Here is a 27,909-nt window from a genome sequence, read left to right on the forward strand (position 1 = left end):
ATGATTCTCAACCATTTTTTGCCTATGGTTCCTCTTTGACCCCTACATTATTTGAATGAACCCTCATAGCCATTCAATGTTTAAAAAATCCTATTATATTTTTATAATTAAATATTATTAGGAATTGTATTAAAAAAGATTGTTAAAATATTTTGTGTATTGTAGAAGTGGAACCAATTAATGAAACATATTTTAACAAGATCTTAAGTGGACCGCCAAGGACCATATGGACCCCCATTCAGGACCACTAGACTGACTGAGAACGAGAGTTTGGGAAAGCATGTACGCTAACGACAAACACTAACGCTGCAATCTACAGAGTTTATGGCAGTGAGATTTGGAGCACCTATTCCAGGCAAGAGCCATGCCTTTCCAACTACGTAGCCTGAGACGGATTCTGAACATCAAATGGACTGACCGAGGTACTGATAATAAGGTTCTGACTCGCACCCAGCCTCTTCATTCCATTGCAACAACGATTCTTCTTTTGACTCGCATGGAAGATGGGAGGACCCAAAAGACTTTCTGTATGGCGAACTGGCCTCTGGTAAGAGAACATGGACACTTCATCTTCGTTTCAGAGTAGCATGTTTTGTACAGACGTGTTGAAAAGTGCGACGATATTGTTGACGATCGCCCACGCTGGAAGCTGGAACTTGACAAAGGTTTAAAAAGATGGGAGGAGCGGGAGAAGCTTATGGACGAAGAAAAGCAAATCCTATGGGGAAAACAGTACAAAGACAAGGCTGGTGGACAATTCCAAGTACGGTCATTGTAGCCGGCACTGTCACTTACATGTTGGTCTACGTCAGTGACGATGTCAGTTTCTGCCTACCAAATCCACTCACAAGGCTTTGATCGGCCCCAGGATATTACTGTCATCGCAGGTATAGGTCTGCCAACGAGAAAAACAAGACTTTCCAAACGCCAACCTCTGTGTGTATGTGTTATAATATATCGTTACGTACTATCATAATAAAACAAGGGAGATAAAAAAATCACTACGATTAAAAGAAATGTTAGAGTTATCTCCCCTGCAAGTGCCATAGCAACATCAGTTTACTGCGTTCAAAGTGATTTAATTGTTTATGCAATAATTTACAAGAGAACATGCTTGAAACTGACAATTAATCAGGTGAGTTATAGGCACCCTTATTGTTTCGCGAGGGTTTGATCCACCCTGGATACATTTTTGACCTGGTCCTTTTAAAATTTTAACGTTTCATTCGAAATCAACATTTATTTTGAAATAAGGGTACGAAATATATGAGATTTCTTTAACCCTGAGTTTTCCATGCATTGTAGAGTTTTCTACACTTGTTACATCACACACATCTTTCATCTGTTTACATCAGCGGCATTTATCACACGATAATGGACGAGTCTGTGTGGGAGAGTTGTATATGTGTATGTATGTGGCGTACTTATGCATGTATGTATGTATGAATGTATGTATGTATGTATGTATGTATGTATGTATGTATGTATGTATGAATGTATGTATGTATGTATGTATGTATGTATGTATGTATGTATGTATGCTTATATGTATGTCCTTATTCAGTTTTATTCAAGATTTCTTGTCAATAGAGAAAGCACTGGTTTCAAACTTAAATCCAAGGCGCCCTCACTGAAATGTCAACAACATCAACAGGGTATTTTTGCATGTATGCATGTCTATATGAAGTATTTAGAACCTGTGCATGTGTAGATTTGTATGTTTTGTTTTGTGCATATATTCTCGAGCCTATAGTTGCATGTCTAGACATGTGCATTTATACTTAACTGATAAACTTCTTGAAAATTGAACAAATTTTTACAGTTCCATTGAATCACTTTCTCCTTTCTGGTTTTGAGAAGCCTAATTTCTCAAGATTGGTACTTAGGCAATGTGTTATATATATATCCCAGTGTCCCAATAATTACAGGTATAAACCTAAATTTGTAACCTGGGTAGAGTAATTGTAGATTTCTCAATAGATTGTGCAGGTATTTTCTTTTTCATTGATTTTTAGCTTTATGTTAAAGTTCGCTGCGCATATGCTTGTCTATCTATATCACTGTGTTTTAGTATGTATGTATGTATGTATGTATGTATGTATGTATGTATGCATGTATGTATGTATGTATGTAGGTAGGGAGGGAGGGAGGGAGGTAGCTAGGTAGGTAGGTAGGTAGGTAGGTAGGCATGCATGTGTGTGTGTTTGTATGTATATATATATATATATATATATATATATATATATATATATATACTCATATATCCTCTTATATATATATATATGTATACCTACATATTACTAAATTGTTGTTATTTATCGCTAAAATTATGTTTAAAATCTATTTTATCTGACAAAATGCCTCAAATGCAAGACTGTGTAATAGTGTTGAGTCACTCAATTAATGAACCAATCAGTTCAGTTATTCAGTCCTTTAAAATATTTATCAGTCTATTTATTCAGTTAATTAATTTTAATGTTATATTTAAGAGGAATCAGGGGTGAAGTGGGGGTTATTAAGTTATAAATAGGATGAAGGGAGGTAACTCTGGGTTAACATACTCGAAAGTTTAGGTCCATTATTCAATCAATCAATCAGTTGATTAATTAATTAATTAATTTATTTATTTATTTATTGCTTCTGTAATGGTGTTGCATATCAATGACTGTATCTATATACATACATATGGATATACAATATATATAATTTTAATAATTACTGGTATTTTTATAAATGTAAAGCATAATATGTTATACATGTATGTATATTGTTATAATTGTGTTTTTAATAAATAAATAAATAGACATAATATAATGTCTAAAATACCACCTCGTGATCCCCTCCATTTTTTTATTGCCGCATATATATTTATACATATATATGTGTGTGTATGTGTGCATGCACGCGTCACTGTGTGTATGTGTGTGTGTTTGTGTATCTGTTCGTTCCCCAACACCGGCTTGACAACTGATGCTGGCGTGTTTACATCCCCGTTACTTAGTGCTTCAGCAAGAGAGACCGATGGAATAAGTGCCAGGCTTTACAAAAAATATATATGTACTGGGGTCGATTCTTTCAACCAAAATTCTTCAAGATGGTGGTGAAGCATGGCCACAGTCTAATGACTGAAACAAGTAAGAGATAAGCTAAACACATATATATATATATAACCTTGTGTATATCGTTGGCGATTTTTTTTTCCTCCGTCTTCCCTTCTTTGGACTTTCCTATATTTCCGACGAAGAGCTCCGCTCAAAACGTCAAATTCTCTTTCTTTCCTTTCCTGAGCGTCCAGTAACACAATATCTGTATCATGTCCTCTCTCTCTCTCTCTCTCTCTATATATATATATATATATATATAGAGAGAGAGAGAGAGAGAAAGAACAACATTAAAAAAAACAATAAACCAAGGGAGGTAACTCCAGGAGAGCAGTCAAGGTTTTTAGAGTCATTACATCTAACAGGTGAAAGATGGATGTGTTTTAATTTTCTTAGACCTTCTCAGCAAGACATTTTAGTCTGTTCTCAATATTAAGAGCGACCTTTTTCTCTCTCTCCTCTCCCTATCTCCCCCTGAATTTAGAATGCTGAGGGCTAAAATTAATACAAATCATCCACTTTACTGCTCTTACGGTTCTCCTGCCAATCCACCACCCTGGATTGGTTCTCTTTTATCAATTCTGAATTTGACAAAAGGCAAGGACGACTTTGCGGAGATTTGAACTCTGAGTGCTGAGTGTCAGCATATGTTAAAGTTTAAGTGGCTCTCCATCAGTTACGACGAGTACCCTAGTTGATGTGATGAATGGAACAGCCTGCTCATGAAATCAACATGCAAGTGGCTGAGCACTCCACAGACACATGTAGTTTTCTGGAAGATTCAGTGTGACACAGAATGTGACAAGGCTGGCCCTATTGAATCATGAGTACAACTCATTTTTACCAGCCGAGTGGACTGGAGCAACAAGAAATAAAGTGTTTTGCTCAAGAACACAACACATCACTGGGAATCAAACTCACGATTGTACAATCATGAGTTGACTACCCTAACTACTAAGCCATGTGCCTTCACCCTGTATGACGTATACCATGTCATATACTATCTGATGCTGAGATGATTCTTATTTCTTCATTGCCTACAAGGGCCTAAACATAGAGGGGACAAACAAGGACAGACAAAGGGATTAAGTTGATTACATCGACCCCAGTGCGTAACTGGTACTTAATTTATTGACCCCGAAAGGATGAAAGGCAAAGTCGACCTCGGTGGAATTAGAACTCAGAACGTAATGGCAGACACAATACCGCTAAGCATTTCGCCTTGTGTCCTAATGTTTCTGCCAGCTCACCGCCTTGTGATTCTGAGATGATTCTGTCAGCTGGTAACCTTACAACGTGTGGTTAACACTCCAAATTGATTTGTTTAACAGTAATGGTTAGTAAGAAGTAGATGTGACTAACAATAGAAACTTTTAGATATGTTTGACCCTTTAATATCCAGATTGCTCTGTCAAATATAATGCTTATTCATTCATGGCAATTTGAATGAATTATGCATTATCTCATAGTTTCAAAATTTCAGTGATGTGATTGTTTATTTTTAGAATGACATTATAGAGTAGGTGTAAGAGGGCAGATCTTGTCAGCTTAAACATAAAACTGGTAGAATATTTGGGCTGGATACAGAATTAATAGTTCAGTTTAAAAAGATGCAGTTCAGCCACACAGGATCTATTTTTCAGTTCTAATTGACAACATGATTTAATAGCCCAAATTGATAAGATATAGTAATTAATACCACAATTTGGTAAAATGTGGCTAACAGTCCAAACTGATAAAAATTGGTTTTCTGTCCACTGTTCAAATTAACAAAATGTAATTAACAGTAAGAACTGACAACATATAATTAACACTCCAGACTGACAAAATGTGGTTTACTTTCCAAATTGACAAGATGTGTTTAACAATCAGAACTGACAATGTAGTTACAGTCCAAATTGTTAAGTTATGATTAACAGTATAAACAGAAAAGCTATGGTTAACAGCCCCAACTGAAGTAGTTAACAGTCTACTTGTTTCAGATTTCTTTCTGATGAGAACCATCATTATTTTTTTAACTGAAAACAAATTATGGTCATATTTCAGCTCTTTTGCCTGATACATCCCCAAGGCGCAGGATGAATTCGGAGTTACCACCTCTCTCTAGTGCAAGCAGCTTTACTGATCTTTCTGATAATAAGGAGGAACATGTTGCTGAAATTCATTATAAAAGTGGCGGTGTTTACAAAGGTATGGTTAAAAATAATCGTAGAAGTGGAAAAGGAATTTTCTACTGGACTGATGGGTCTTGGTACAATGGAGAATATCTTGATAACCAACGCTCAGGCCAAGGTAACTATAAACTACATTACTTTTTCGTATAGCCTGGAATTAATATGACATGAAGTAAGAGAGGTGAGTGTTAACAAGGAAATTGTTCTGAAACCAATCACCTTTCAATGAATATGAATATTGGTTTCAAACTTTGGCACAAGGCCAGCAAGTTCAGGGTAGTGGATCAGTTGATTACATTGACCCCTGGGTTAAACTGGTACTTATTTTATCGATGCCAAAAGGATGAACAGCAAAGTCAACCTCAGCAGAATTTGAACTCAGGATGTAAAGATAGACAAAGTATCACTAAGCATTTTGCCAGGCATGCTAACAATTCTGTCAGCTCACTGCCATTATATAGAACAGAATATTGGTTTCAAATTTTGAAATAATGGTTTTGCAAATATAGAACAGAATATTGATTTCAAATTTTGAAATAGCGGTTTTGCAAATATAGAACAGAATATTGGTTTCAAATTCTATTGATCTCAAAAGATGAAAGGCAAAGTCGACCTCAGTGGAGTTTGAATCTGCTCTTCTCCAACTTCAAGGCAAAATTCTTCAATGTAACACCACATTGTTGGTTAACTGTGACTTCATGTGATGCTGGTATGCAACCAATGTTACTAACCTGGAGTTTTAGCTTCTTTTCTTATCTCCGTTATGACAGTGATGTCATCCATGAAAGCTCCCAGAAGTGGTAGTACCTGGTATCCAATCTTTATTCCTTCCAAGTGGCTTCTTAGATCTCCTTATAACTAGCTTCATAGCCATCAAGAAGATAAATGGAGAAACAGTACACAAGACCATGATGTTTCTGTCCAGCGCTTGAGAGTTGGTTGTAAATGAAAAGAGATCCAAGTTAGCTAGGTGTGTGTGTGTGTGTGTGTGTGTGTGTGTGTGTGTGTGTGTGTGTGTGTGTGTGTGTGTGTGTGTGTGTGTGTGTGTGTGTGTGTGTGTGTGTGTGTGTGTGTGTGTGTGTGTGTGTGTGTGTGTGTGTGTGTGTGTGTGTATCAACAGATAGATAAATAGATAGGTTGGTATCCTCTAATGACACTGTGTAAAAATATGGACTGATAGTTTGTGCAGTCCTTCCTCTTTTTAACAATGATTTTTTCATTAGAAATTCATTGTAAATGATTTATTGAATAATTTGTCTGATTGAATAATGACTTATTGAATAATTATTTTCATAATTTGCCTTTTATTTTTAACTTTTTCTTATCAAACAGGGAAACAGCTTTTCAGGGATGGTAGTTTATATGAAGGAGAATTTTTAAAAGATTTGCGTGAGGGCATAGGAACACAAACATACATCAGTAAGGAGGTAAAACATAATTACTATTAATCTTCTGTACATTGTCACTAAATTATATTTATTATTATCTCATCATCAGTAGTCTTAGCTAAAGATATAACACTTTAATCTTTTAGCATTTAAACTGGCCACATCAGGCCCAAATATTTTGCCTGTATGTTCATACCAGCCAGATCTGGCCTTTCACACCAACCCTACTATGTCATTCTAAAAAGTAACCATCACATCGTCAAACCCTTGATGTTGTGAGACAATGTGTGATTTATTCAAAGCAATATGATTAATCAGAATGCTAAAGGGTCGAGTTACCTAATATTTATTAAGTTACAATCATTTTATTTATTTTATATTGTTGTTGTGTCATCCACCCATCCACCCACCATTTCACTTACTTTTTTTGTTTTGGGACTGATTACTCATTGTTTTATCAGTCTTTGGATATTGGTCAGAGATGGTACTTAGCTACATAGCAGAATCATTGCACATTGTTAGATGTTGGTATCATCCTAACCAAGGGAAACATAACCAATGTGAAAAGCAAATTTCTCCTGTGAAATGATAGAAGAGCAACAATTGAAAACATGCCCCTCCCTTACATGCACAGGTCAATCCCATATTGTAAGATTGAACCGGGAATCATAAGGTTGTAAAGTAAACTTTTAATCCCACTATCGTGTCTGCATGTACTCAAACTTTGGTGGTACTCTATCAAGCTGACAATTTGGGCTCCTGTCAGATTTACCATTTTGTGTCTGGTAAATGTGTTTTAATCATTAATATCATCAACATTCAATATCTGTTTTCCATGCTGGCATGGGTTGGATGGCTTGACAGCAACACCAGAGGCCACACCAGGTTCCATAATCACTTTATGGAGTGTACTGGGTGTTTCTTATGTGATGCCATCCCTAGTGCTTTTTGTGTGACACCAGCACACACACCAATGCTTTTTACATGGCCCCTTGGTTTCATGATCTCAGTTCTTCTGTGGCAAGTGGGTCTTCTTGAGTACCGTAATGCCCCATATATCTTGATCCCTCAGTCATCTCTTTCATAAGGCTTAACATTTTGAGATTGGCCTTCGACACTTCATCCTGGGGCTCTCTCTTCCACAACTTCTCCCCACTTTAAGTGATCAGCACTTCTTTATGCAACTGTGTTAATAATAAGTGCTAACATAATCCTCTCTACTACAAGCACAAGGCCTGAAATTTTGCAGGAGGGGGATTAGTCAATTAGATCAACCCCAAAAGGATGAAAGGCAAAGTTGAACCTGGTGACATTTGAACTTAGAATGTAAAGTCAGATGACATACTGCTAAGCATTCTGCTTGGCATGCTAACAATTCTGCCAACTCACTGCCTTAGTATGTGCAAACATAATAATAAATAACACGTGTTAACATCTTTAAAAATCTAAATTAGTAATTATTACTGGGTAGTTGGTTGGTTAACCTTGATGTCTTTTTAGAAATATGAAATTACTAGGAGGAATGGATTTCCAGTCCCTTCACTCCCAGCCCTTTTAGTCACCTCTTACACCACGTTGGGAATACAGCAACTGCATTCTTATTTCTTTATTGCCCACAAGGGGCTAAACATAGAGGGGACAAACAAGGACAGACAAAGGGATTAAGTCGATGACATCGACCCTAGTGCGTAACTGGTACTTAATTTATCGACCCGAAAGGATGAAAGGCAAAGTCGACCTCGACGAAATTTGAACTTAGAATGTAACAGCAGACGAAATACCGCTAAGCATTTCGCCCGGCGTGCTAACGATTCTGCCAGCTCACCGACTCCCCCACCATCCACCCAAGTCGCAGAGGGGTTTGCTAGTTAACCCATAGCTGGGACCCTTATAGGTGCTACCACTCCAGGCCAGAGTTGACCTGGGAACAATAGTGGCTAAGAGGTGGTTCCACACTCCTCAAACCCTGAAACCATGACCCCAGGGTCCCACTACTGGATGTAGTTTATAGTCATATCCAGGAAAGTAGGGCAAGCATTAGGGTGGGTGGTGAAGTAAGTGAGTGATTTGATGTGAAAGTGGGGTTAAAACAGGGTTGTGTGATGTCTCCATGGCTGTTTGATTTATAGATGGATGGTCTGGTGAGAGAGGTAAATGCTAGAACCTTTGGTGGGGGGGGGGAGCCCAAATGGTGGGAGAAAATGGAGAGAAATGGCTGGTAAGTCAGTTGTTGTTTGTTGATGATACAGCGCTGATGATACCGTGGCAGATTCGGAAGAGCAACTGAGGAGACTGGTGGTAGAGTTTGGAAGAGTGTTTGAGAGAAGGAAACTGAAAGTGAATGTAGCTAAGAGTAAGGTGATGATATGTTCAAGAGATGGAATGGCTGGTAGGATGGATGTGAGTATAAATGGTGAGATGTTAGAGGAGGTGAGTGTTTTTAAGTATCTGGGATCACATGTGATGACAGATGGGGTGGTGGTGACTGAGGAAGTTGGATACAGAGTGAGGAGGGGAGTAAGATACTTGGAGTTGTGAAAAGTATGCTGAGAGATAAAAGGTTGAATATGAAAGTGAAAGGAGGTGTGTATGAGGGCGTGATGTAATTGTGCCGACAATGTTATATGGTGCGGAAACATGAAGTGGAAAGGAGGTGATGGGGTGTGTTTGAGATAAAATGTCTGAGGGCTATGATTGGTGTGGCACAGATGGACAGGATGAGGAATGAGGAGGTGCGAAGACGAGCAGGAATGAGAGAAGATCTAACAACCAGAATGGATAGACGAATGCTGAGGTGGTTTGGCCAAATGGAGAGGATGGATGAGATGATGGTAAGGAGAGTGATGAAGGCAGAAGAGGTAGGCAGCAGATCCAAAGGCTGACCTCAGTTTGTGTGGATGGATGGAATGAGGAAAGCTTTGGTGGTTAGAGGTGTTGGAGTGAGAGAGGTAAAAGAGTTTATTAATGATAGGAAAGCTTGGAGAGTGTTTGTGGACGGATGAGTGAATTTGATGCTGCTCAAAGGGGTACAGAATCAGCATGAAGCAGCGGGGGTAAACCAGCATATACAGTTGGGCCCCACTGCTGATATTGGGGGTTGCGTTCTACGCCTTGACCCAAGCATAGAATGGGGCTCGCTTCTTTGAGCTGGGAAATGAATAGAAGGTCTAATGTGTGTCTTGTTGTGGCTACCCACTTCTAAAAGAACGGTGAATAGGCCTGGGTATATATATAAAAAAAAGTTAGTTGGTAAATGCCATCGACCCAGATACTTTATTTGTACCTTGTTGACTCCAGAAGGTATTTGAACCTACATTGTAAAGAACCAGAACAAATACTGCAAAACATTTTGTTCTATGCTTTAATGTTTAAAAATCCATTTTCCTTCCATGCTAGTGGGTTGGATAGGTCTTGTGCACAATATACCACCACTTATTGTGATTGACCCTCATATCATCTCCATTTCATTTGAGATTTGACCTTTCAGGTCTTTCTCCATTTCCTTCTCTGTCAATAGGGAAGTTGCTCCAGCATAGCCTTAGTTGTGTAATGACTAAAACGAACTAAAGAAGTAAGAACACAAAGTCCTTTTCCTTCCAGTGCTCATCTCATCATCATTTTGTGTCTCAAGACCAGACCAGTACTTTTACTGCTTTAACATATAAGTTGATATTTTTTAATTCAAACCATTCTATCAATACTTTCTCACAATGCCATTGATCAAGATTTTCTCATCCTTCTGATGGTGTAAAGCACTTGTGGTGGTGCCACATCAAAGTGCCCGTGCGACAACAAATAAAATCACCTGTGTGGTGACTCGTAAGAGTGCACATGCGATGCCACATAAAAGTAACCGTGCTGTGCCACGTAGAAGCATCTAGCAGACTCTGTAAAATGGTTGGTGATAGGAAGGGCATCCAGCTGTAGAATCTATGCTAAATCAGACTGGAGTCTGATGCAGCACCCTGTCTTCTCGTCAGCTTGTCAGCTCTGGTTACACCATCCAACCCATGCCAGCATGGGCAAAAAAATGTTAAATGGTGGTGGTGGTGATGGTGGTGGTGATGGTGGTGATGGTGGTGGTGGTGGTGATGGTGGTGGTGGTGGTGGTGGTGGTGGTGGTGCTTCTGTCGATATTCTACATTTTACCATACTATACTATTCTCAGGAACATGTTCTTGGATAAATACCTGATTTCAATTACTTTTTAGATATATAATGGCAGTTTCTACGAAGATTTTCGACATGGCAATGGGAACTATTTTTGGCCTGAATCAACACAATTTCAAGGAATGTTTTATCTCAGTAAAAAGGAAGGTTATGGCACTTTTACTTCCAAAAGTGGCAATGTGTTCCAGGTAAATACTTAACTTATTTCTTCAGAAGGGCTATTGTTGTCTAATTAGAAGTATCTATTGTAAATGATAAAGAAATCAAAGCACCTTCAGTGCTCGTGACCAAAGTAAACAAAAAAAAGGGGGCGGGGGATTTGATATAAAGCAAGGTTATTGAAAGACAAACTGGAACACAAGTATTAGACTATATTTACTCTTATTTATTTACTCTTTTACCTGTTTCAGTCATTTGACTGTAGCCATGCTGGAGCACTGCCTTTAGTCGAGCAAATCAACCCCAGGACTTATTCTTTGGAAGCCTAGTACTTATTCTACCAGTCTCTTTTGCCGAACCGCTAAGTTACGGGGACGTAAACACACCAGCATCGGTTGTCAAGCGATGTTGGGGGACAAACACAGACACAAACACACACACACACACACACACACATATATACATATATACAACGGGCTTCTTTCAGTTTCCGTCTACCAAATCCACTCACAAGGCTTTGGTCAGCCCGAGGCTATAGTAGAAGACACTTGCCTAAGGTGCCATGCAGTGGGAATGAACCCGGAACCATGTGGTTGGTAAGCAAGTTACTTACCACACAGCCACTCCTGCGAACTTTGAATAATTAAAAATTAAAAAAAAACAAGATTTATAAGTTGGGAAAAGAAATATACAGGTAACTATTAAAATCAAATAAGGCCAGCATTACCAGGGGAAGGGGTAAGTCAATTACATCAACCCTGGTGTTCAACTAGTACTTATTTTAACTGATCCCAATAGGATGAAAGGCAAAGCCAATCTCAGCAGAATTTGAACTCTGAATGAAAAGACAGACAAAATACCCCTAAGCATTTTGCCCAGTGTGCTCACAGAAGCCCTTTTGCATTACTTACAGTAGCCCTTGTACTAACTTTTAAATGCAAAATAAACAATGATTATGTATCCTAAGATAAGACTAGTTAGATAGGTTAATTAAGATGAGTCTAGACAGCGCAATAGCTTATTTACTTCCATATTCACTCACAATCAGGATTGGCAGATAAACAGATGGACTGTTTGTTTTTAAGGGTCTCTTCTAAAAAGTATATCAACATCGTTGAAACTATTGTGGTTAGAAGACACTCGCCAAAGGTGTCACGCAGTGGGACTGAAACTGGAACAATATTGTGAGGAAGCAAGGTTCTTACCCATCTGTGCCTTAAAAAAATTGTGATACCAGATGAGTTCAAGCACAATTTTTTAAGGTGCAAATGTGGCTGTGTGCTAAGAAGCTTGCTTCCCAACCACATGGTTCTCGGTTCAGATCCACAGTGTGGCACCTTGGGTAAGTGTCTTCTACTGTAGGTTCAGACCAACCAAAGCCTTGTGAATGTATTTGGTAGATAGGAGCATATAGAAGCATGCCATATATGTATGTGCAATGTAAGATTTTAGATATGGCTACTATCAACATGCTCTAGTTAAGATTAAGAGCAAAACATTACTGGCATAATGAGAAACTGTGTTATATCACTTGATGAGATGCTTCTGCTCTGTGGGATGCACCATAATTCATTGTATAGTTTCCCACCTGAAAGGGAGCAATACAGAATGTATCAAAATGAGCATTGTGATAATCAAAGTTTCCAATATACTCTATCTTCCCTATCCATTGTTTCTACTATACTCAACATGCACTGAGGAATTCCTAACGTAATCCAGCAACAATTGTGCAATTACTGTGGATTACAATTACAGGTAGCCATAGGCAGTGTGCAGTTTCAGGTAGCCATAGGCAGTGAACATGCTTTGTTGGCATACTACTAGGGATATATCCATCATGCAAAGTTTAAGTTTTAAATTTAAATTTAAACTTTAATTTTAACTTATATAACTTTATATCATCATCATCATCATCATCATCATCATCGTTTAACGTCCGCTTTCCATGCTAGCATGGGTTGGACGACTTGACTGAGGACTGGTGAAACCAGATGGCAACACCAGGCTCCAATCTAAATTTGGCAGAGTTTCTACAACTGGATGCCCTTCCTAACGCCAACCACTCAGAGAGTGTAGTAGGTGCTTTTACGTGTCACTTGCACGAAGGCCAGTCAGGCGATACTGGCAACGGCTACGCTCGAAATGGTGTCTTTTATGTGCCACCTGCACAAGCCAGTCCAGGGGCACTGGCAACGATCTCGCTCGAAAATCCTACGGAGGCCAGTCAGGCGGTAATGGCAATGGCCATGCTCAAAATGGTGCATCTTATGTGCTACTCGCACAAGAGCCAGTCCAGGGGCACTGGCAACGATCTTACTTGGCTTGCCGGGTCTTCTCACGCACAGCACATTTCCAAAGGTCTCGGTCAGTAGTCATCGCCTCGGTGAGGCCCAATGTACGAAGGTCTTGCCTCACCACCTCAGCCCAGGTCTTCCTGGGCCTACATCTTCCACAGGTTCCCTCAACTGTTAGGGTGTGGCACTTTTTCACACAGCTATCCTCATCCATTCTCACCACATGTCCATACCAGCGCAATCGTCTCTCTTGCACACCACAACTGATGCTTCTAATGTTCAGCTTTTCTCTCAAGATACTTACACTCTGACGGGTATTCACATTGACATTACACATCCAACGGAGCATACTGGCTTCATTCCTTGTGAGCTTACGTATGTCTTCAGCAGTTACAGCCCATATATATTTATACATATATGCTTATATACAACTTGGTATCAAAACATTCCCTGTCTAGTTTTGTAGCATGCCAACAGATGGCAGCACACAGTTGCATGCCCAGTCAGAGCTAGCAGTAACTTTCATGAAGCAGTGTGTCAAATGTCATCACTGTGAAATTTGTGTCTTTGTGATCATGTGTATGTTGTAGTTTGTGATTTTTTCATAGACAGGAACAAAGAGCCAAAGTGAAATTTTGCATTAGACTTGGGAAGTCTGCTGCAGAGACATTGAGAATACTTGGGCAAGCTTATGGCAATGAGGCAATGGGTCATATGCAATGTTTAGAGTAGCACAAGCACTTCGAAAGTGGAAGAACATCCCTAGAAGCTGATGAGCAATCTGGAAGACCTGCCATGAGCATCACCCCTGGAAATGTGGTGTTATGCATCAAGAATTCATCTCCCATAGCCAGATCATCAATTGAGAGTTCTACTGCAACGTTTGGAAACATTTGAGGGAGGACATTTAGTGAAAGTGACCGGATCTGTGGAGTGCTAAGAACTTGGTTCTTCACAACAATGCACCCTGTCACCAAGCTCTCCACACTTGGGAGTTTCTTGCCAAAACAACATGGTATCACTGTTGCACCCCCACCATATTCACTAGGTTTAGCACCTGCAGACTTCCATCTCTACCCCAAGATAAAAATGTGGCTCAAAGGTCACCATTGTCGTGATCCAAAGGAATCACAGAAGGTCCTTGACCCACTTATGGAAAACGGCTTCCAGGCCAGATTCCAAAAGTGGCAAGAATGCTGGGACCAGTGTATTGTTGTGAAAGGCAACTATTTCAAAGGAGTTGATGTTAAAACTAGGGAAATAATCGCCTTGCACAACAATACACTGGTCCCATCATTCCTGCCACTTTTGGAATCTGGCCTGGAAACCATTTACTGTAAGTGAGTCAAGGACCTTGTTATGCAAGGTGACTATTTCAAAGTGGATGATATTAAAACTAGGTAAATAAGTCTGGAAACCTTTTGATATCATTTCATGTGTATATATATATATATATATATATATATAATACAAATAATATATGAGTATATGCATATATACGTACATGTATGTACATACCTACATCTACATGTATATATAGATGCATATCTGGGTACAGGACGTCACAAGAAAACATGGGCAAAATGAGAAACAGAACATAAACAGAGCACAGAAGACAAACAAGCCACATAGAGAACATTTCCTTCATCAGCTGCCACCATTCTAAAACTAAGCGTTTCGAAGAGTGAGGGCAGGACGCATTGTTAGAATGGCTCATTCCGGAGAAACAAATTAAATTTGTAACGCATAGGAATATAGTGGCGAACAGAAAACACGACAAGAAAATGAAACAGTGAAAATAAACAAGAAGGGCTATAAGGCCAGACATGAGAAAAATATATATGTATACGGAATGCTGTGATGTGACGAACTTAAAGGAAGAGAGAAGAAGAAAGTTAGTGCGAGCTTGGCAGTAGCCAAGATAAGAAAGGACGTAGTAGCCAGACACATATACACACACACACACACATATATATATGTAGATTCTCCAGATTTAATTTTTCTTGAGAGGATTTGTCTCTTTTTACACTATTATTGAATGTGTAGGGGTGGAGAGAGATATATAGGATAGTAAAAAAGGGTGAGGAATGGAGAGAAAGTGAGAGAGAGAGTGTGTGTGTGTGTTTTTGTGTGTGTGTCTTTGTGTGTGTGTTTTTGTGTGTTTTTGTGTGTGTGTGTGTGCATGTGTGCTTGTGTATCTGAAAGGATTGTCAATGGGAAAGAAAAGGAAACAAAAAAAGAAGAGTGAGAGAAGAAAGAAAATTGTGTTTACAGCTGGTCAGTTCTTTCAATAGAAGATAACAAGTTGATTCTTGGCCTTTAAAAATGGCAGAACCAGGTTTTTTTTATATTTCACCAACAATTTTCATCCTTTCACATACTTCACTATCTTTGTATTTTCATACCTTTACATATACTTTCTCTATTTTTGTAATTATATTTATTTGTTTTTTTTTATTCCATAATGGATTTGATCCTAAAAGTGAATCCAAAACTATTTTAGAACTTGTTATTTCAGTATCTAAAACAATGGCACCATTTGCCAATTTATATTGGTAAATGACTACAGAAATGCTATATTTTATATTTATTTTTGGTCCATGCCCATGACAAAATGAACTTACCAATATTTAGATACCTCACTCATTGATTCATCACAATATTTGGATCTTTTTGGTTTGACAGGCAACACTTGTTTTCTTAATGAAACACTCTCAGACTTGGGACACTGATAGAATATGTCATACAAAACAACTTTTTCTCTTAGCCTTCTTAACAAAAAATTGTACATCGCAAGTTATTTCATGTTAAAGTTGTCGTATTTCTGTAATTTCAACCAATCACTGACGTCTATTCAGCTGAATACAGTTAGTGCTCTTTTGTAAACAATAATTTTTTGCCGGTGATAAAAATGTTATTCCCTGTGACATATTTCATCCGGTTTTTTGGTTTGTTTTCTTTTGAAGCAGACAAAATTACAGAAAAATTGTAATTTATACGCAAATATTGTTTATATAATAAATTACGCTGTGCATATCTGTGTTTGTTACAATTTTTCGCGAGTACTCAGTAACACATTTTCTAAATGATGGTAGAGTTTGATTTGAAGAAGAACTGGCGTTCGGGTTTTAGAGTTAGGGTTAGTTTTAGGGTTACGGTTAGGGCTATGATTATTTTTGCCATAACCTCACTCATAACCCTAACCCTAACCCTAAAACCCTATAACTCATAACCATAACCCTAACCCTAACCCCAACCCTAACCCTAACTCTAAAACCCGAACCCTAACCCTAAACTAGAGTTTGATTTGAAGAAGATTTGGCTGCTATTTCTAGGAAATGAAGCACTTGGTGGAGGTGCATTAATAATTCTGCCAGCTCCAATAACAAGTGCAGGTAATATTCAAGTATTTTGATGGCTTTTTCCCCTTTGTTTATGAACAGTCTAGTTAATCAGAAATGTCAGAACTAACAGGGATTAATACCATATACACCGCTACAACAGTAACTATATTCAACTGAATAGACGTCAGTGATTGGTTGAAATTATCGAAATAAGACAATTTTTAACATGAAATAACTTCGAATACAAAATTTTTTATCTGTTCTATAACACAAAATATACAAGTATACGAAGTTTGAAAGTGTTTCGGTACCAAAAACACTACATAAAACATAAATGAAAAATGTTGCCCGTCAAACCAAAAAGATCCCAATATTTCGTTATTCTTAATTGTTATTCAACTTTGGAACAACAGAGCCTAAAAAAGGCAAGGAACCCTGATAGTGGGACATTTTTGTGCCAACTGGAATTGAACCTGGTTAACTTGGTTTTCATATTTTCCTCCTTCCTTTTTTGAACTAACCAGCTGTATAGATGTAAACACAATTCCTTCTTCTTCCTTTCTTCCTTCTTTCTTTCCTTCTCTTTTCCATTGACACTCCTTTCAGATACACAGGCACACACACACACACACACACACACACGCACATGCACTCATACACACACACACACACACACACACACACACACAACACAAACACACCCACCCTCTCTCACTGGATAATGATGGCAACTTTTTGAAAAACAACTTTCTTTCAAACAATGCCTCCCCTTAAATAGCCTCCTGGTTTTGCCATTTTTAAAGGCCAAGAATCAGCTTGTTATCTTCTATTTGAAAGAACTGACCAGCTGTAAACACAATTTTCTTTCTTCTCTCACTCTTCCTTCTTTCTTTCCTTCTCTTTCCCATTGACACTCCTTTCAGATACACAGGCACACACACACACACACACACACACACACGCACACACACACACACACTCTCTCTCTCACTTTCTCCCCATTCACCCTCTTTTACTATCCTATATATCTCTCTCCACCCCTACACATTCAATAATATTATAAAAAGAGACAAATCCTCTCAAGAAAAATTAAATCTGGATAATCTACTAGAATAAGTGCAAATGCTAATTTATAAAAACATGTGGCATATTAATAAAAATCTGTAAATGTACAACCCTCCAGATATCTGAGTACCTTATCATTTTTTCTAATATATAATTCCTGTACATCACCTCCAAACCTTCTAAGATATATATATATATATATATATATATATATATATAAGGGCATTAACTATATAGTAATGCCTCACGCTTAGAGGGACTAAATAAGTCAAAAACTACCAAAAAATAAGCAACATATTTACCAAAAGCAAGGAAATGCAGCTTTCAGAATTAATCTCTTAAAAACATTTAACTTAACGGTAAACCACTGGTTTCTCAATCAATACAGCAAAACTGTGAAGTAAGCTGCATCTTTTGTTCATCAGTACACGTATGGTCGAGACACATAAAAATAAACAAGAATCAACATACCACGATGTACCCAACATAGTACGATGACTTCTGTCCATCATTATATATCCGTGAAAGAGATTAGAATTTATCCGGTTGCATCTCAGTAACATGTGCTTATACAGAATAATATTCAGCACTGAATATATTCCAATTATTTATAATATAATATAGGATAAAATCTTATAGGATAAATTCTTATAAAGATTTTATCCTATATTATATATATATTTATATATATGTTCATAGAAAAACATGTAATCGTTACCAATATAGCAAGAGATTTCACCGCAAAAGGTCTAAATTAGACTCCTTAAGGATTGTTCTCCTTGGTTATATATCCAAAGTTTTAAATTTAAAAGAGAGTTTTGATGCTAATATCCATTATTATTGAAATAATAATGGATATTAGCGTCAAAACTCTCTTTTAAATTTAAAACTTTGGATATATATATATATATATATATATATATATATAAGGTTGAGGAGGGTATTGGATTTAACCAAACCCAAGAGGATACAGGTAATACTGAGTAAGTGCTGTATACCGACTAGTTTGCCCCAGTCGATGTATGAACAGGATTGGGGATTATAAGTCGTGTATTAGTGTGTGTATATGTAAATATATAAAAATAAAAAGATAAAGAGAGCAATGGTAAGGTTGGAGAAGTATTTTATGGATAGAGTCTTACAGCTGTTTCTGGGAAGATCCAGTACTTCCCTTCATCGGAGACAGAAAAAATAAAGGAATCTATTATTATATCCATAGGTGGATATATATATATATATGAAACGAAGCTATTTTATTCCACATGGGTAGAAATATAGGAACAATAGAAGTTGAAAATGCGCTGAGAATAATTAAAATATTTTTTATTAATATATTTGAATCTTTAATCGGTTTCACAGTTTACACTGATTTTCAAAAAATTCAAATAGAAAGACATGGCTTATGTCACAGCTGTCTAGCTTCTGACTATTGTCTGAAGATTTCTCTGTTTTTATATGTTCTGAATAGGATTTGATTGGTACTGGATCCTCACATGACTGGTCTTAGAAATTTTTGTAGGTTCCCTGCTATGTCTGTGTGTTAGCATCAAGTGACAATGTTTGACATCTAAGGCATTATGTTGTGCTTGGGAAGAAGACCCATCAAGCTGAGCAAAATCGCAGTTGTGGCAGATACCTGTGTCAGACAAATGGAACCCATCCCAGTGACACGTAAAAGCACCCATTACACTCTCAGAGTGGTTGGCATTAGGAAAGCATTCAGCTGGAGAAACCATGCCAAATCAGACTGGAGTCTGGTGCAGCCTTCCAGCATGCCAGTTCAGCAAAAGAGACCAACAGAATAAGTACCAGCTTTTAAAAGAAAAAGTTCTGGGGTTAATTCATTTGACTAAAAATACTCCTAGGTGGTGCTCCAACATGGCTGCAGTCTAATGACTGAAACAAGTAAAAGGTAAAAGATATATATTTTAAGGAAAAGAAGCAGTCAGAATTCTGGATAATTTTTTATTAGCACTTTCATTCGTTTAACTGAACTCATAGCGTTTATAATTTGTTTCATTTGAAAGATTGTTCATGAATATTGTCTCTATTTCCCTTTCTAAAATGCAATTCCTCTGAGTGGATTCTCATTCAAAGTAAATGCGAATATGGTTAGAACTACATGCAGGGGCTTTATTTTTGCTGCTTGGAGAATGGCTTCATTTTTCACTATCTCAATAAGTGATTCTTGGGATCGTTCTGAGGCTCCACTGATAAAATATGTCGAGTTGGTGAGCAATTTTTGCTGTCATCTTCCAGGTCTCAACTGCCTAGATTGCTAAGGGCAGTATTGCTCTTTTGTTCAGACAAATCTTCAGCTCTATACTTATGTTATTGCTACACCAAAGTGTTGTCAATCTTACATCTCTCTACATTGCTGTTGCTTGTCACTATGCTTCCCAGATATGTGAAGCTTGTAACTTCTTCAACTGGTTCTTGTCCAACTTTCACTGGTACATTTTCTACTTTTCCCAACTTGCATTACCTTCAGTTTTTGACTGCATCATTCTCAACCCAGCCTTTGGTGTTTCCCTTTCCATTTTTGTTGTATTTTTGTTATATTCTAGGGTTTATATAAAGAAGATGAAAGACTTGGACCTGGTGTTCTTACCTACAGCTCTTCAAATCTTCAAGACGTTGGTTTATGGCATGGAGAAAAATTAATTCGGATCGCTTTTACCGTTGCTGGGGGATTCACTTTGCTTCAACATTCACACTGCATCCGTTTACACCAAGAGAAAAACAATATGATTCATATGGCTGATTGCTGGAAGATAGATACATTGTTTGAAGATTTGTGTCAGGAGAACACTTATTATGATATTTTGTCTAGCACACAGCTATCTGAGAAACTGAAAAATATTTATATTGATTATCAAGACAAAAGCAGTTGGAAAATCAACTGTGACATCTTCAATGAAAATTTTGTTTCAGCAGCCAAAGGAACCTTGGATCTAAATGACAGTAGAAAATTATGGAATCTGACACCATTTTTAGTGGAATTACAGAAACATAGCTTAAAACATTCCTTTAAACAGGTATTGTTACTTTGGTTGCATTAATTTCTCTAATGACATATCTTAAAATTCTTAACTAAATAAGTAGTGACAAAATTGCATGATTATTAACTGACAAAGCTATTGTATGCAAGCTGATAGTTTAGGAGAGCAGGAATAGATATTCCCAGCAGTCTCAGTGGGTCTTAAGTGCTGCCCCCATTCTTAGTGAAAAACCATAAAAAAATAGATAAATAAATAAATAAATAGATAAATTATCAGGATGCTTATGAATAAAATTACTAAATGCCTAGATCAACCGACAAACAACCAAAAGGTTGCTGGTTCAAACCCTGGCCCCTGTTATTAGTTGTGGTTCCTAAATTTTTCACTGACAAGGGTTTATTTTTAATCAAATTAATTTTCCCATAGACCCTTGATTTATGAATGATCTATCTTTGGCAATATACCATGCTTGAAAAGACCTATCAAGCCAAATGAAATCGTAGTTATGGCTAATGCTGGTGTCATGTAACTGGCACCCGTGCCAGTGGCATGTGTAAAAAGCACCTCTTGAATGTTGGGCCTCATGGAGGCAATGACAAATGACTAAGACCTTTGGCAATATGCCATGCTTGAGAAGACTCATCAAGCACCCATTACATTGAGAAGACCCGTAAAAGCACCCATTACACTCTCGGAGTGGCTGGCATTAGGAAGGGCATCCAGCCGTAGAAATTATTTCAAATCAGACTGGAGTCTGGTGCAGTGCCTCAGCTTACTGGCCCTGGTCAAACTGTCCAACATGGATAAGAAATGCCAAATGATGATGATGATGATGATGACCCCTGTATTTACTTTACTGACAACTAGGAGCCTGAGGGGCACCCGATTGAGAACCACTGCTTTAAGCTGTGATTTATTCCCAAGTCTGAACCAGACGACCTATGACCACAAACAATCCAACTGTGACCACTTCATCATAGTATCAATTCCAAATTTTGGCACAAGACCAGCAATTTTGGGGAGGTGGGGGCTAATCAATTACATCAACCCCAGTACTCAACTGGTACTTATTTTATTGACCTCAAAAAGGAGAATGGGTAAAGTAGACCTCAGCAGAATTTAAACGCAGAATGTAAAGACAGACAAAATGCCATTAAATATTTTGTCCAGCATCCCAATGACTCTGGTAGCTCACCACCTTTCACTTCATCATCATATCTATATATGCAATGTGTCTGTATTTATATTATTTAGTTATTAAGATAGTTGAGGGTCCTTTAAATGAGATTTGGCTGCTATTTCTAGTAGATTGAGTGGCCATGTAGAAGTTCACTTGTTGGCTGATTTAGCTTTAAACTGTTGTTGTTGTTGTTTAGCTCCTGGTCAACCTGACTGAGCAGACCTACAACCGAGCACATCCCAACATTGCCCATTCCATTTGTTAGCGGCATCTGTGACTTACAGACCTGACAAGTATTTTATTGGCTTGTAGAAAAAGCTCCATGTATTAAACCAGCTTTGTTCATTTGGTCCATCACTCATTAATTTGTTCACTTTATGTCTGTTTTTCCATGACAGCATGAGTTAGATAAATATATCTTAGCAAGGTATTTTTTTACAGATGGATGCCTTTCCTGTCACTAACTCTTACCTATTTTTCTAGTAAGAGACTCTTCTTATTTCACATGTCTCTGAGAGTGCAGAGTTAATTCACAATTACTTGAAAGAGAATAACAACTGACATCACAGTTTGTTGCTAAATGCCTTTTCATGTAAAGCACACAATGTAAACATTCATTTAGTCATACACTTGTGCACATGCATTTATACACATGCATGCACATACGCACATGCACATGCATATGATAGGCTTCATACAGTTTCTTTCCATCTACCAATTTCACTCACAAAGCACTGATTAGTTTTGGGCGACAGCAGAAGACACATGCCCAAGGTGCTGTACTGTGGGAGGGAACTCAAAACCACATAACTGTAAAGCGAACTTTTTAATTATACAGTAATTGCTATCCCCATATTCAAGAAAATCTTGATCTCTTATTTTTCTAAATAGAACATAAACACAGGTCTTTTATATTCTTCTGAAGCAGATTATTTTGTTGTGTATTTGAACCACACATTTCTACATGACCCAGTCCCTCTAACTATTTGGAACAGATACTGAATCATCTGCAAATGTTACCTGAACTTGACTGGTGCTCTATCCAAAATGGAAGTTACATTAGTCATGCCTGCTTTATACCAGTAAACTGGAGCGATTCATTCAGGTGACTTCAGACTTACAACACTACACCAGTGTAGGACTTTCGACCGAGATCGTTGCCAGTGCCGCTGGACTGACTCCTGTGCAGGTGGCATGTAAAATACACCATTTTGAGCGTGGCCGTTGCCAGTACCGCCTGACTGGCCTTCGTGCCGGTGGCATGTAAAAGCACCCACTACACTCTCGGAGTGGTTGGTGTTAGGAAGGGCATCCAGCTGTAGAAACTCTGCCAAATCAGATTGGAGCCTGGTGCAGCCATCTGGTTCACCAGTCCTCAGTCAAACCGTCCAGCCCATGCTAGCATGGAAAGCAGACGTTAAACGATGATGATTCTGCAGCAGAGGTGTGGTTGGTGGTGAATTGACAGAATTGATAGAGCATCAGATAGAATGCCTTGCAGTATTTGTTGTGGCTCAAATCTTACCAAGGCTAACTTCTCTTTCCTCATTTCAAAGTCAGTAAATCCCACTACTACATTTGAGTCTCCTCCTTCTCCTCTTCCTCTCTCTCTCTCTCTTTCCTTCTGGAAGAAATCAGCTGCATTTAAATCTGGAGAGGGATGGGCTCCACCCTGTTTCCATGACACACCATATGTCACAGCCACATCCCTACATCTCCATCAGGATTTGAAGACCCAAGGCTTGGCAAAGAGCAATATACACTAACTGCACAATATGAAAAGTTCATATAATGACCCTGCTATCGTTACTGTGTTTCTGTTACATGTTTCAAATGTTACCCTTTATATTTTTCTGTTTCAGGATCTGATAAATGTTAATGCCATATTTCAATACAATCGAGAGAAATTCTTGGGAAAGGGCATAATGGAGAAGAGCTCTGAGACATTGTTAAAAAGTACATTTACAGGAGATCAGGAACTGGTTGAAGCAATCCTAGAAGAAAATATTGTAAGCCCAGACGTTAGTGACAGATATGGCTTACATTCTCTGATAATAGCAACAGTAAGTCTTGTATGACTAATTTTCAGATGAATTTTTGTTTTGATAAAACAAACAAGCAATGCTCATTTATTATAAGTAGTTTTTTCTAGAGGCCAATGAAATATTTGTCACTTCTCTGACATGTACTTATTCTATTGGTCTCTTCAGCCAAACCACCAAGTTACAGGGATGTAACACACCAACACTGGTTGTCAAGCAGTGGTAGGAGACAAACAGACACAAACACACACACACACATGTTGAGCTCCTTTCAGTTTACATCTACCAAATCCACTTACGAGGTGCTACACAGTGTGATTGAACCCAGGACCATGTGGTTGGGAAGCAAGCTTCTTATCACACAGCCACACCATATACATATGAGACCAGGTGTGAGTTATCTTCTTTGTCTATGACTTCTAGATGTTTTAACACCAGGCAAATTGATGAGAATATATTTTCTTACACCTGTAAGAGCAGCCTACCCACAAATCAGCAAAGCACATATCTTGTGTCTGTATGTTCGGTATAGTTTGTATACTCCCAGCCGCTTCTAATACATATTTGAATTTTTTCATTGGTATGAAATATTGGGATATACCAGCAGATGGTTCTTACACCATTTTGCATAGAGTCGTAGACAACGATTTAACTTACATTGGGTCTCGTTTTGGGTACGCAGTATTGACAAATAACAAAAATGATGAAACATTGATGTATCACTCCTGAATGGAACCCTGTGCAAGTTATCTCACTTGTCTATGGGTCAAAAGATATGACCATGGGATGCACCTAGAAAGTTCCCCTCTGAAGCAAAAGTCCAGGCAAGGTTTTTATGGAAAATCATCAGTCACCCATGCATACCAGCCTCTCCTCTCCACACCACCAATGTTATCCAAGGGAAAAGCAAAGGTCGATACAACTTGGCACCAGTGGCGTCGCAACTCATTTCTACAGCTGAGTAAAATGTAGCAGTGTGAAGTAAAGTCTGTTGCTCAAGAACACAACACACACAGCCCAGTCCAGGAATCCTACTCACAACCTCATGAGTGTGAGCCTGACACTCTAACTACTGAGCCATGTGCCTTGTCTATGACTTCCAGGTGTTTTAATACCAGGTGAATTGTTAAGAATATACTCTTTATATATATATAGAATATATTTTCTAAGAGTAACCTACCCACAAACTAGCAAAACACACACCTTCTGTATGTATGTTCAATGTAGTTTATATGCCTCAGCTACTTCTAATTCATGTTTGAAATATGGTAGGATTTCACTTGTGTGATAAATTGAGATTACTAGTTCATGTGTCCTAGGTATTATTTTGAACTCTATCCAGAAGTAGGGTTCTGATGCAGGAATTCCAGGGTTTTAAAGAGTTGGACTACTTAGTTATTATTGTTCTCAAGTCTACTCTGACTCAGAGTAGTAGCACCTTATTAGGTTAGGGTTAGGGTTAGGGTTAGGGTTAGGGTCTCTGCTATTGGTTAAGTAGCATGTTATTTAACCTTTACAGCATAAACCCTTACTGTCTTGTAAATGCCACAGGAAAGGAAAAGGCTCAGAGTATTGACCTTGACAACAGATCAAAGAACAAAGTCCTTTGGGTGGTCTGGTGCCCTCCTTAATGCCTTTCTGACAACTCCAAGCAAGGTGAAGCTCTTCAGCCCTATAAAACAATTTGTCTTGGAGAAGGCCATTCCAATGAAAGACTGAGAGCTTGCTGATCACCACAGCCATCCTAGTCCACTGAGCTACTGTCAACAGACCTCCAAATTTAAAAAGTGGAGGTGCGTAGCTTTGTGATTAGGGTGTTGGACTCATGATTATAAGATTGTGGTTTCGATTTCTAAACAAGGTAATATGTTGTGTTCGTGAGCAAAACACTTCATTTCACGTTGTTCCAGTCCACTCAGCTGGCAAAAAATGAGTAATCCTGCAACAGACCAGTGTCCCATCTAGATGAGGAATATATGACCCATGAAATCAGGAAACCAGCCCTTATGAGTTAGCATGACACAAGAAGTAACTTTACTTTTACCTTTTTATAACTTTAATGAGTATCTGGATTGCACAGACTGACTCTCACTTTAAAACGGCTAAGCAAAGGTAAGAAGAAAAGCTCTGCAACTTCAAAGTTCGGTTTACATAGCCATTTGAGAGTGTGCCACTCTTTGTCATGATCTTCTGACATGAAGAAACTGCCATCGTAGGCTAAAATTTTCTCTGGGGTGCTCAAAATCTTAAAACACTAAAAAAAAGGAAGATAACTCCTACCAGGTCAAGTAATTGAAATTTTGGGGAACTATTTAAAATGCAGTAAGATGTTTAACCCTTTAGCATTCAGATTAATCCATCAACTATAGTGCTTATTTATCCACATTATTGTGAAATGATTACGCATTATCTCATAGCTTTGAGATTTTGATGATGTGATTGTTTGTGTTTAGAGTGACATTGTAGTGTAAGTGTGAGAGGCTAGATCTGGCCAGTTTGAACAAAAAAACAGCAAATATTTGGGCCTGATATGATGTGTTTGAATGCCAAAGGGTTAAATTTAATGTCTTGTGTTCATTGTTGTTGTTCTTGATATTGTTTATAACATGTTCAAAAATTTTTTTCCCTTCACCCATTTCTTTCTTTTTTTTTTTTTCTCTAGTCTATAGGAAATGATGAAATCATTGAATTACTGCTCAACTGTGGTGCTAATGTTAACCAGCTTAGTGATGAAGGATGTTCTGCCCTTACTGTTGGAATTATTCACTGTTACCCGTACTACCTATTTCCAAAGAACATCCAAATACATAAACAAGGTTATCTTCCAAACTACAGTGTGGGCCGAGAAAATGAGAAACCATGCATACCTCTATGCTATTCAAATATTTTTGATATGAATGATACCCTTTTCTGGCCTGAATCAATAGATAACTCTGTGGATATCCCTTCACAAACTTCTGCAACCATCATTTCTAAAGTGATGGCAGTTGAAAACAAAAGTAACCAATGGCAAGAGTCTGCAGTAATAAATACATTGTTACCGAAAAAACAAAATTATCAACAAAAAGACAGTAATTATGTGCGCAAGTCATTCCCAGACAATAACAAATCATCCCCAAATATGCCTATTTACGAGCAGGCATCGGATGACAGAAATACCAAAAGTTTAACATTGCAAACTGATTATGCAGGGAATAAAGTGATAGATGTTAAAGATGCATCGGAGGCATATGTAGAACTTAAAGCAGATGAATCAGCTTCTAAACTGGAAGGGAAAAGGGGCAAATCAGAAACACTTACTGTTCCAGGTATATCACTAAAATTTACCAGCAGTAGTTCAAAATTGCCCAAAAAAGTTTCATTCAAAGACAGTTCAAAAGGAGAATTCAATATTAAGTAAGTTTTGTTTTTATAGTTATTGTTATAATCTATGTGGTGGTGGTGGTGGTGGTGGTGGTGACAGTGGTGACAGTGGTGGTTGCAGTGATGGTGTTAGGTGTTAGTAGTGGTGGTGGTGGTGGTGACAGTGGTGGTGGTGGTGGTGACAGTGGTGGTGACTGGTGGTGACAGTGGTGGTTGCAGTGATGGTGTTAGGTGTTAGTAGTGGTGGTGGTGGTGATGATGGTGGCAGTGGTGGTATTACTGGTGGCGGTGGTGGTATTACTGGTGGTGGTGGTGGTGGTGGTGATGGTGGTGGTGGTGGTGGTGGCGGTGGTGACTGGTGGTTGCAGTGATGGTGTTACTGGTAGTGACTGATGCAGGCTGAAATACTATTAAAAAATATGGATAAATTTCTCTGGGGCAAAATTAGCTTGTTTCATTAAAATAGTCAGTATGTTGTTTTTTTCCTTCTTTTTCGTTTTCTTTTTCTTTTTTTTGTTTTGTTTTTGCAAGGCATGCAATCTGTGTCCCCTGTTAAACACCATACATTGTGATGGATGCTGAATGACAAGAGATGAAAAACTATTGACGTAGACACTAAGTATAACT

General features: G+C 38.1%; 1 protein-coding gene across 2 annotated transcripts in view; it reads left to right on the top strand.

The window, feature by feature from the left end:
- Window positions 1–1,024: 1,024 nt before the first annotated feature.
- Window positions 1,025–27,909, top strand: part of LOC106874171 (ankyrin repeat and MYND domain-containing protein 1) — an 87,256-nt gene continuing 60,371 nt past the window's right edge. Inside the window, exons 1-7 of one of the 2 annotated variants that reach the window (XM_089355247.1) lie at window positions 1,025–1,135; window positions 5,148–5,393; window positions 6,608–6,702; window positions 10,875–11,021; window positions 20,263–20,733; window positions 23,740–23,940; window positions 26,582–27,315. In XM_089355247.1, coding sequence (XP_089211373.1) covers window positions 5,180–5,393; window positions 6,608–6,702; window positions 10,875–11,021; window positions 20,263–20,733; window positions 23,740–23,940; window positions 26,582–27,315 — 1,862 coding nt within the window. In that variant the 5' untranslated portion in view covers window positions 1,025–1,135; window positions 5,148–5,179. The remainder of the gene's footprint in view (window positions 1,136–5,147; window positions 5,394–6,607; window positions 6,703–10,874; window positions 11,022–20,262; window positions 20,734–23,739; window positions 23,941–26,581; window positions 27,316–27,909) is intronic. The other variant, XM_089355248.1, reaches the window with a different exon arrangement.

Source organism: Octopus bimaculoides, chromosome 7 (genome assembly GCF_046866305.1).
Source record: "Octopus bimaculoides isolate indiv1 chromosome 7, ASM4686630v1, whole genome shotgun sequence".
Lineage (NCBI taxonomy): Eukaryota > Metazoa > Mollusca > Cephalopoda > Octopoda > Octopodidae > Octopus > Octopus bimaculoides.